We start from the raw sequence: 11,515 nt of genomic DNA, 5'->3' as shown, positions 1-11,515 counted from the left end.
TTTGAACAGTAGCGTGTGTGTGTGTGTGTGTGTGTGTGTGTGTGTGTGTGTGTGTGTGTGTGTGTGTATAAAAATACATTCACTGAACATAGTGGGGCATGTTGTCACATTACTAAACTTGCAATTAACTAGGCTTTTCAGCAATATTTAAACAGTAAAACATTTATGAAATACAAAATTCATGAAACAAAGCAAAGCAAAGATTTAAAACACATGTGACAACATGCTCCAATATAAAATACAAATTTGTTCTGGGGTCCTACTGATCATAAGTATGTGTGTGTGTTTAGGCTCCAGTCCAGCCACAGCATTCCTGAAGCAGAGCGGAGTGCACATGGACTCCAGAGGATTCATCCCAGTCAATAAGGTTCAGTCTTTGAGCACGGCTGTTCTATATGTTCCTGTGGCTCAGTGGTAGAGCATTGCGTTAGCAGTGCAAAAGGTTGTGGGTTCGATTCCCAGGGAACACACATACTGGTAAAAAATGTATAGCCTGAATGCACCGTAAGTCGCTTTGGATAAAAGTGTCTGCTAAATACATAAATTATTAATTATTAATTAATTATATGTACTGTACATCTGTTACTGCATCTTCTAGCACATAAACATCTGGTGCCATTCAGAACGTGTGTGTTTCTGCAACCTGTGCTAATCTTGTGTCTATTGTAGCTGTAATAAATTGTTGTTTTAGTACGCTGACTTTGAGTATTTTATGATAATAAGCTACAAAGGACAAGCTACAGTACAAAGCGTATGTAAACATATACCTTTAACCCTTTCAGACCATGCAGACGAACATTGACGGGGTCTTCGCTGGAGGTGATGTGGTAACGTTTCCTCTAGCTCTACGTAGCAATAAGAAGGTGAACATACCCCACTGGCAGATGGCTCACGTACACGGTAAGACCTGTAGCACATTGGGATGTATTCATGTGCTTATGCCAAAGATGCCATGTTTTATGAATAATAAATCAAATTTCATTCATTTTTACATTTTTACGTGGTCTTCCACCACAGGTAGAGTGGCTGCACTTAGCATAATGGGAAAAGCCTCAGACATTAAAACGGTGCCTTATTTCTGGACAGCAATGTTTGGGAAAAGCATACGATATGCAGGTAAGGACAAACGTCTAGCACTAAAAATACACATGAAAAAAAAAAGCGCCACACTTTAGTTTCAGCGTCAGTGCTCCTCTGATGCATCACAAGTGCTTTTAATCTTATTGTCAAGGTTATGGAGACGGCTTTGATGATGTCGTCATCCAGGGAGATTTGGATGAGCTGAAATTTGTGGCATTCTACACAAAGTGAGTTGATTTGGTTCTTATTTGTCTAAATTTGAGCCAGGCATTTATAATTATTAAAATGATCACACCAAAAATCATTTCTAATTTAGATAAAGAAATGATTATGTTGTTATATATTATTATGAAGTACTCATTTTTATTTTATGGTACTATACTATTGCAATAATCATATATTTTTATTGTTTTGTTTTATTCTAATTGTTTTATAATTTAATTAAACAGCTGTATGTAGTCAGATTAAATGGGGTTCATACAATTATGAATTAATCATGTCGTTTTATTGATGTAACTGATCAGAGTACTTAAAAATTATAATATAAAAATAATATATTTTTTAAAAAATTCAATAAAAAACAATCGAGAACTTAAATCTTTTACACAAGTGATTTACTCAGAAAGCATTATTGATTAGTTATAACCGAGTCTCTGATTAAAATGAGTTGCAGGGACTGAACTATAGTTTCTGTGATTAATATTGGATATTGCTAATTATGTTAATCATTGCAAATATTATGCGTTTATGTTTTTTTAAAGACACAATCTGTACAATTTATAAAATCTACTATCTTAACTGCATTATTCTTATTTTCTGAAATTGGCCTTAATGACTACGGTCTCTTGGGCTGCTGTGGTAATAAATCTCCAGCTGCTAGAAAGTGAAAGGAATAAATAAAATCAAAGTGAAAAAAGATCTTAATCTCACAGATGAAAGAAATAGATCAAAATAATAACCAGATTTACTGGGCGTCACTTGCTAAGGCAAATATCACTGTTATAATTGCTTATATAGAGTTAGTGTTTTATGCAAACACACTGCAACATACTTAAAGCGACAGTTCACCCAAAAAAAATCAACATTTTGTCATTTACTCACCCTCATGTTGTTCCATCCAAACCTATATGAAATTCTTTCTTCTGTTAAACACAAAAGAATATATTTTGAAGAATGTTAATAACCAAACAGTTGCTGGTAGCCATTGACTTCCATAGTATTTTTTCCATTCCTTTAAACCCACTCATGAACACCTTAGCAACTGCTTAGAAATGACCTGGCAACTACTTGCATTGTGACTGTGAGTCTTGCATTATTCAGTTTACTTCAGAAAATGTAAAAATGTATTATTATATGATTTATAGAAGTATTTAATATTATACTGCATTATTGCTGTTTTAGCAGAGCTTACTAATATTTGAGTTCTTACAGTATTTCCCGTGTGTGTTGTGTGTTTAATCTGCGGTGATTACAGGAGTGAGGAGGTGGTGGCCGTGGCCAGTATGAACTACGACCCTATTGTGTCACGGGTTGCAGAAGTCTTTGGCTCTGGAAAGACGATTAGGAAACGTGACGTGGAGTAAGAACATTTTCTATTTTCACAGAAAACAACAAATGTAGTAAGATTTTCCATGGTTTAAACATGTCAAAGCAAAAGTGACAGTTCAGACTTGTTTTCAACATTGATTATAATAAGAAATATAAGAAGTAAATCAGCATATTAGAATAATTTCTGAAGGATCATGTGATACTGAAGACTGGAATAATAATCATAATATTCAAATAGAAAAGAGTTATTTAAAATTGTAATAATATTTCATAATATTGCTGTTTTTAACTGTATTTCTGATCAAATAAATGCCCCCTTGGTAAGCATAAGAGACTTCTTTCAGTTTATGACACAGAGCATGAGAAAATCCCCATTACAATGAGTTTAGTTTTGCCTCTTTCAAAAGCGTTTACTCTTAATTCAAGAATGTTTGTGCAACCTGGCAAGTGTGGAAACATGACCTACATTATTTTACATTGTGTCTAACATAAGACCTGCACCAGTGTTATTTTAGTATTGTTAACATACTGGGCCCTATCATACACCCGGCGCAAGGCGCGGTGCAAGTGTTTTTGCTAGTTTCAGCCCAACGCAGTTCTTATTTTCCCGTCCTGCACCGTATTGTTTAAATAGCAAATGCATTTGCGTCTATTTGTGCGCCCATGGGCGTGCTGGTCTAAAAAAGTGGTGTGTTCAGGCTAGGGCTGTGCAATATATCGAAATATATTATTTAATGAGTTATCGCATATCGCATTTTTCTTCAATATCGCACAGTCCTAGTTCAGGCGCATTGTTGGCGCGTTGCTATTTTGAGGAACTGAAAATAGACTAAGCCATAGACCAACTCAAACCTGATCTAAAGTCTGGCGCAATATTTTTTCTTTGTTATTTAAAGAGCGCGTTAGTAATATGCACCTATAGGCAGGTGCACAACGCTCGTACACTTTGCTTATTACACACACAGGGACGTGCAGCACACAAACATTTTTAAAAATGAAAAATTACATTCCGCCATGGCACGAGCGCAACTGGCTTTTAAAGGGGATGGGAGATGAGACTCTGGTTTATTGCACGTTACGCCCAAAAAACACCCATTACTAATTAAGAGAATAGGGACAACCCGTTTAGACCATGCGCCCGGGCGTGCCGACCGTTTTCCCGTCGTTAAACTAGCAAAAGTGGATTCGGACACGCCCTCACCTGCGCCGTGCGCTTTAGACCATGCGCTTAGATAGTTAAAATAGGGCACACTAAAACGTTTTTATTCTGAATTAGCTTTAATTGTAATATTTTTTTTTATTTTAATATTTTTACATTTTAATTTAATTTTTTAAAAGTTTTTTGTATTTTGTTATGTTTTTTTCATTCTTTTTTATTAAATATTATTATTTCAGTTTATTTTTATGCCCGTTGTACTGTTAGTTCGGTGTACGTTTTTTGAACTTGAACTTTCAAATTTCACTTTCAAATTTTCATTTAGTTTAGGTTTTTCACCTAATATTTTTATTTTATTTCAGTTAACTAAAATATTTGTAATAGTTTTAGTTAACGATTATAGCTGACACACACTCCTTGCATTTTAACCTTCTTAGCTAGAATAGACGGTAACTGATGTTTACAATTTTTTTACGTTTTTTTTTTTTATATTACTATTTAAGTTAAAATTATTTTTATTTTAGTTTGTTTTTCAGTTAGTAATTTTAGTACTTCAGTTTGAACTTTCAAGTTTTTCACCTAATATTTTTTTTTTTTTAGCTTTATTTCATTTAACAAAAAATATTTTTAACCGTTTTAGTTAATGATTATAACTCTGACACATACTACTTGCATTTGAACCTTCTTAACTAAAAAGGACATTGACCGATGTTTGAAATTCTGCATTGTATTATTTTCCCTGCAGGACAGGAGACATGTCATGGCTGATCGACAAAGGCTCGCAGTGAGGATGTGATCAGCTCAGCACAGCAAGCTCCTTGAGCTTTCCTTGCCAAACTTGGACGATCTCCTGTAACAGATGTAGTCTTAAGTGCTGCAGCTGCAGTTGGTTAAGTGGGGAGACGTACACCGTCCTAACCCGAGCACCTGGGCCGTGCCGAGGACATCGTCCCCGTGAGGTGGCACCTCTCCGGGCCTGGATCCATTCACAGCACTAACAAATGAGCCATACCTGGTTTTTAACCCTCCGTTCTAGACGGGACAGTTCTCTCTCTCTCTCTCCCTCTCTCTCTCACGGGTTGGCCAAATATTTAGCATGAAGCATCTGCCTGTACACAATGTTCACAGGAGAGCGGTTAAGGGGAATTGTCATATTTTATTTTGTACATGTGACTTTGTATATAGCTGTTAACTGAAGATACATTCAAACAATAAGACTGCACTTTTTTCTACTGAATAGCCAGGCTATGGGAATGAGAACAGAGCTGATGTCTGGCTCACATCAAAATATGCAGCTTCGCTTGTGGCAGTTTATAGATGTAGAGAGCAGATGCATGATAATTCATATGCATAGGGCATTAGTTTTCATTAAGACTCTCCCAAAGGATCTGTGGGATCATTATTCAGGGAAGGTAACAAGGTCCATATGTCAATGTCTATGAATATAAATCAAATATAATGTATGATATAGTATTATCATACATCACAATGTGTGATATAGTATTATCATACATATATCAAAATTCACAGGTAGATAGGTGAATCTCACAAAGCCAAATCCGAAAGAAAAAAAAAAAAATAGATATACTTTGATTAAAAGAAAATGAAGCCTGTGAAATGCATTTTTTTTTCATTGTGACATTATTTTCATAACATTTACCCCAAATTCTCATTATTGTAATGCAAAATAAAAGTGCAAAAATAAAATTGTGAAAAAAACATTTTATTTAGATCTTATTTCAAGTATGTACAAATCATAGCAGTATTTGTTGTACTGTATTTAATATTTCCTGATTTAAATAAAAAATGCTTTTACATATATTGCAGTAATGAGAATTTGTGTATATATATATATATATATATATATATATATTTGATATTATATTTGAATTAGACTGAAGCAACTACTGCTGAAAATTCAGCTTAAAATATAAAATATTTAAATATATTTTAAGTTATTTTAAATGTTATATATATATATATATTTAAACATTTATTTCTTTTTTCACATTTTAAGGGCATTATTTTCACGAGAATTATTAAGCACATTCCTCCTTACTTCAATGTTTCACTTATTACTGTAATACAGTATATTTTTAGATATTATTTTCTTTATGCAATATATATATATTTTTTTTCTTTTATGATTTTGAGGTAAACTATGACCTGGATGTGTTATTGACAGGCTTCATGAATCGCCGAATCTTTTATTGAATTCTTCCAGCCATGAAGTATTTCAAGTTCAAATTTACAGTATAATCTCCATGGCAATAAAGCGATACTGTCATTTTGAATGTTCTCACCCCAAACTGAAGCATGACCCCGTGCACCAGGACTGGCCTGAAACAATGACAATATACCTCTTGCTCATGGGAACTGTGGTTGCCCTGCTAGTAAATTGCACAAGACGACAAATATTTAAAGCTATAACTTTATCTATAGAAATGCTCGTATTATAAGTGGCTTGTATTTTCTGACTAATCGTAAAATGATTTATTGATGACGGACTGATTGATTGTTTTTTTAGATTTTACGCAATAACGAATGCTTCTCTTGTAGCTCTGACCTCCTATAGCTTTTCTTTGGTACTAACTCAGGGATTGGAGGTTTCAGTCATATGGGACAGGTTCTGGTGGAATAATAAAAAAAAGATGAATAAATTTGTTGCTATAACATTTTATTGGGCTGCTTGTTCTTTCAAATATACTCACAGAAAACATAGCAAGATAAAAATCAGCATAGCTATAAAAAAAACACATTTTAAAGCCTTCAATTTAAAATAACATCCATTTGGAAAATCAGTATAACAATATGCTATGAAATCTGAATTATTGCAGTCATAATAAAAGGCATTTTTGCAACACTGAGGTAAATGCATGTTCATTTAAAAGTCATGGAAGTGCTACAGTTTCTTGCATTTAAAAAGCTGAAAAATACCACCCTGCACCCTGTATATATGGATGGGTAAAAAACTGACTCTCACTTAGTTTACATCTTCAAACCCAGCTATTTCTCAAAAAAAAAAAAAAAAAGATGCAAGTCCTTAGTATTCATAAAACAATGCCCTAAGAGAATAATTCTAAAATGTTATCATTTTTAGGCAGCATCACTTCAGAACACTACAAAACAATCATTTTAAAACCACATTTAAACAACATATACATAGACAAACATGCAACGGTACATTCACATACATATGAATGACAGAAAGACCTCAAGTTAGTCGAGTGCTTTTTCTGTGGCTGCTGGGAGAAATTCTTCTGTGTTACATTATAAAAAGTAGAAATGTGTCTTAATAATATAAACACTGTGTAAAGAGTATATGAAGTTGAATTTGGTACCTTTGGTTTCTCCCACAGTGCTCCTGGAGATCAAAAGAAGGCCACAGAAACCAGGCTAATGTCTCAGAATTTTGTCATTACATGGTGATAATGTAGCTTATTGGCTAAAAACAGTTCAAGGTCTGATTATTAAAAATGATTCATATAGAAAAACTAGCTGGTGTAAGATAATATTGAGGTCATGTTTGTATATCACATTTTGTTCAACACTATTCACATTTAACAAAAAGGCACCGATTTGTTATTCTTCTCACTCATGTAAATATGAAACTACATCATTGTTTTACACATGCATCCCCCGAGTTAAATCAACTCTGCTCAGAGTACATATTGTCCCAATCTACAGGGTGTTAAAGTAACACTGAAGCAGAGTTACCACTGTTGAGGATTATGTGGTAAGTTTTCATGTCTAAAAGCCTGAGCAGTAATTGTTCATGTTCAACATTGTTAACAGTGGGTTTTCTTTACTAGTGCTCAGTCATTACTTAATTAACTGCTTAATTGTCCCATTAACTTTAACTCGGCTTCAGTGTTACTTTAACACTCTGTAGATTGGGACAATATGTACTCTGAGCAGAGTTGATTTAACTCTGGGGATTTTGCTGTGGGATGTACTTTATATGAATTATTCCGACGACTCTGATGTGACCGATGGCTGTCATGCAGGCTTCCTTCAGAAATCATATTCTGCAGCACACTGACGAAGATACTCCTCATACAGCTTCCGCTAAGATAAAGATGACAAATATTACAAGATTAGAAGACGAAATCCTTTGAAAGGCTCATATTTCAAACGCAGGTTGTTTTCAGTTCTCTCACATCTCTGCTGAAAAACCAACATGGAGGTTAAGGTGGTTAGCTGGTCTCACAGTCAAGCCAAGCTGGTTAAACTGCTCTGGTTTAATGGTTTTTAGTTTAGCTCTAAATTAACACAGGCGCAAACTATATTAAATTGTATAACAGTTATAAAAAGTCATATTGATAATCATTTTTTACAACATTTTAACGTTTGTAAATTGAAAATAAGCAGTGGATGGGATTAAACTAACAATTTCACAGAAATTCATAAAGAATTTATTAAGTAATGAATCACTTTCACACCATTTTTGCTACTTCAGTTTAAATTCTAAACACTAGCGAAACAAACTCCTGTTCAAATTTTTGGGGTTGGTAAGCTTTTATCATGTATTTGAAAGAAGTCTCTTATGCTCATCAAGGCTGCATTCAATCAAATATGCAGTTAAAACAGTAATTTTGTGAAATAGTTTTCTACTTTAATATATTTTAAAATGTAATTTATTCCTGTCATGCATAGCTGAATCTTCAGTGTCACATGATCCTTCAGAAATCATTCTAATATGCTGATTTGCTGCTCAAGAAACATTTGATATTATTATTCATGTTGAAAACCGTTTCTGCTGCTTAAAGTGTTTTTTTTTTTTTTTTTTTGGAAAACCATGATAAACTTTTTTCAAGATCCTATGAGTAAGTTACAAAAAACACAGCAATTATTTGAAATATAATTCTTTTGTTACATTATAAATGTCTACACTGATCAATTTAATGCATACTTGCTGAATATAAATAAATAAATACATGTAAAAACTTGAAGACCCCAAACTTTTGAACAGTAATGTAAATTTCAACACAAGCAAGGATTGTGAGACTAATGTACATCTTTAGGAAAATGAATGGCTAAAAAAAAACTGTAATTATGATATTCACAATGATGCTTAAAGTATGTCGTACCTTCTTGGATTTGACGATATCCTGGATGTAGTCACTGTACTCTGCCAGTTGTTTCTTCTCTCTTTTAGTCAGCGTCTTACTGCCCTGACTGAAGGAGATCAGAGCATTGAGAGGGCTGCTGTTAAACTGATGAAGTGACCATTAAAAAACAGAAATCAGCTCAAGAATTGAATTACAGTAAGTGGCACAGTATACTGAAAGTTTAAACACTAGCATTCATTGACTGCACTAGATTCAAATCTTGATATATTTTTCAGATACTGTATATCTTGACATATATTAATATATATTAATGCTACTTTAGATTAAGGTTTTTAAGCATCTTCCCTTAATAAACTCCTAATTTGCTGCTTATTGATAGTAAGTAGTAGTAGTAGTAGTAATCTAAGTAGCATCTAACGCTAACTTCATGGCAAAAATTGACTTGGAATAATACAGAGGATGAAGAGCGATGGAAGGAAGATTCCCACAACTCCACACAGGAAATAATTAAAACGATTACTTTTATTGCTGCTCACATTCATCCTGAGGGAAGACAAATACATGCAAAGCTGATAAACATTACATATATGAGCTCTAGAGTCATGATACATAGCAGATGATGTGATATAGTGCGGATGGATGGATGTGTACCGGTCCTGTTCCAGTGTATGGTTGATGGTAGAGATGATCAGGTTACAGTCTTTCTCCAGCTGGTCAAGTGTTTTTTGCACTGCCTGGTTTATGCTCTTCTCAATGGTCTCACAAACCTCATCAATCTGGTTGATGCATCTGCTGGGCTGCACACACAAACACACAAAAACAAAACTTAAATCATTTTATATTCACTTCATCAACTATCTATAGTAGTAGTATCATATGCAATAACATTGTAAAGCAAAAAGTGGACTAATGGAATGAAGAATTATTTTATGGTCATTACCAACAAATTTATGCATATTGGCATTGCCATTGAAAAAAATAAAATAAAGGGTTAGTTCACCCAAAAATGAAAATTCTGTCATTAATTACTCACCCTCGTGTTGTTCGAAACCAGTAAGACCTTCGTTCATCTTCGGGACACAATTTAAGATATTTTTGATGAAATATGAGGGCTCTCTGACCCTCCCATAGACAGCAAGGTAACTACCACGTTCAAGGTCCAGAAAAGTACCAAGATGATCGACAAAGTAGTCCGTGTGGCATCAGTGGTTCAACTGTAAAGTTACAAAGCTACGAGAATACTTTTTTTGCGCAAAGAAAACAAAAATAACGACTTTATTCCACATTTTCGTCTCTACTGCGTCACTTGAGGACGTGCGCTCACAACAGTATCATGACGCAAGCGTGTGGCGGCGCTGACCCAGATCCGGTGTAACGAAATCATCACGCCGGATCTGGGTTAGCGCCGGCGCCACCACAGTTCTTTTTTATTAAAGTCATTATTTTTGTTTTCTTTGCGCAAAAAAGTATTCTCGTAGCTTTGTAACTTTACAGTTGAACCACTGATGTCACACGGACTACTTTGTCGATCATCTTGGTACTTTTCTGGACCTCGAACGTGGTAGTTACCTTGCTGTCTATGGGAGGGTCAGAGAACTCTCAGATTTCATCAAAAATATCTTAAATTGTCTTACGGATTTGGAACAACAAGAGGGTGAGTAATTAATGACAGAATTTTCATTTTTGGGTGAACTAACCCTTTAAGGACGTGAACAACTGCATTTTTAGCAGATGAAAAATGTTGATTTAGTGCTCAAGAATTTTTTTTTTTTTTTTTACTAATATCAATGTTGAAAACAGTTCTGCTGCTTAATATTTTTGTGGAAACCAACATTTTCTGATGCATAGAAAGTTCAACAGCATTTATTTGAATATATTTGTAACATTATAAACATCTGCACTGTATATTTTGATCAATTTGTGTCCATGCAAATAAAAGTATTGAAAAAAAAGCTTAAGTAAGCTAAAAATTCTTTTTTTTTTTGAACGGTAGTGCATTATATAAAGCAGCCTGAAATCACGTTTATCTTTTATGTCGTATTAGCATCAGTCCATTTCTCCTTTAAGTTGGGCTTTTAAGAGAAGTGTCTCTGCTGACAGACAGAACTAATTAATGTAAATGCTGCAGAGAGACATAAATCCATTTCCTCTGACACAGCAGTGCAGCATGGGCAGGCTTCCATTACTCATGTCACTTCTAGGAGGAAAACCATGGACATTTAACCAGCACAGCAATCTGCTACCATCATCTCTTACTTTTTGAGGGTTGGGGATGTATATCGTGGGCATTTCGAAGCCACATTTGTTGAGTCCAGGTCTCCGGCACAGCTCTTGGACAATCTGCATCATCACTCGCTGTGGGAATAAAATCAACACCAACACCGACTGAGACATTTGACCTTAAGATGGGTTAATGCTAAATAGGTTTAAAGTGACAGAGAAACCCTAGAGGACTGGATTTGTAATAGCACCTGTTTGGCTTCCTGTCAGAGAACAAACTATTATGGCAAGAAGATCAGGAGTACAGATTGAAGTGAGACTGGAATTACCATATTAAATTTGTAAGTCCAGACAGTTCCAGACAGAAATATATCAGTGTACTGAGGTAAGATGTTTTCGTACGTTTATATTGACTTTAAGGGCAGTGGAGGTGCACACA

The 11,515-nt window shown here is 34.5% G+C and overlaps 2 protein-coding genes across 2 annotated transcripts in view; one reads left to right on the top strand and one right to left on the bottom strand.

The window, feature by feature from the left end:
* The window catches only part of LOC107653263 (apoptosis-inducing factor 3-like), a 17,866-nt gene extending 13,246 nt beyond the window's left edge, over positions 1–4,620 (top strand). Inside the window, exons 14-19 of the mRNA XM_016439936.1 lie at positions 291–367; positions 783–900; positions 1,018–1,116; positions 1,232–1,307; positions 2,555–2,659; positions 4,530–4,620. Of these exons, the coding sequence (XP_016295422.1) occupies positions 291–367; positions 783–900; positions 1,018–1,116; positions 1,232–1,307; positions 2,555–2,659; positions 4,530–4,572 (518 nt within the window). The 3' untranslated portion in view covers positions 4,573–4,620. The remainder of the gene's footprint in view (positions 1–290; positions 368–782; positions 901–1,017; positions 1,117–1,231; positions 1,308–2,554; positions 2,660–4,529) is intronic.
* A 4,661-nt stretch (positions 4,621–9,281) lies between these two features.
* LOC107704964 (uncharacterized) overlaps positions 9,282–11,515 on the bottom strand; it is a 16,119-nt gene continuing 13,885 nt past the window's right edge. The window contains exons 7-9 of the mRNA XM_016508059.1: positions 11,113–11,211; positions 9,508–9,653; positions 9,282–9,399 (exon numbers count right to left, since the gene is read on the bottom strand). Coding sequence (XP_016363545.1) covers positions 9,282–9,399; positions 9,508–9,653; positions 11,113–11,211 — 363 coding nt within the window. The remainder of the gene's footprint in view (positions 9,400–9,507; positions 9,654–11,112; positions 11,212–11,515) is intronic.

The sequence above is a fragment of the Sinocyclocheilus anshuiensis genome, unplaced genomic scaffold (genome assembly GCF_001515605.1).
Source record: "Sinocyclocheilus anshuiensis isolate Anshui unplaced genomic scaffold, SAMN03320099.WGS_v1.1 scaffold117, whole genome shotgun sequence".
In the NCBI taxonomy this organism is placed as follows: Eukaryota; Metazoa; Chordata; class Actinopteri; order Cypriniformes; family Cyprinidae; genus Sinocyclocheilus; species Sinocyclocheilus anshuiensis.
This window is presented reverse-complemented; position numbering and strand designations above follow the sequence as displayed.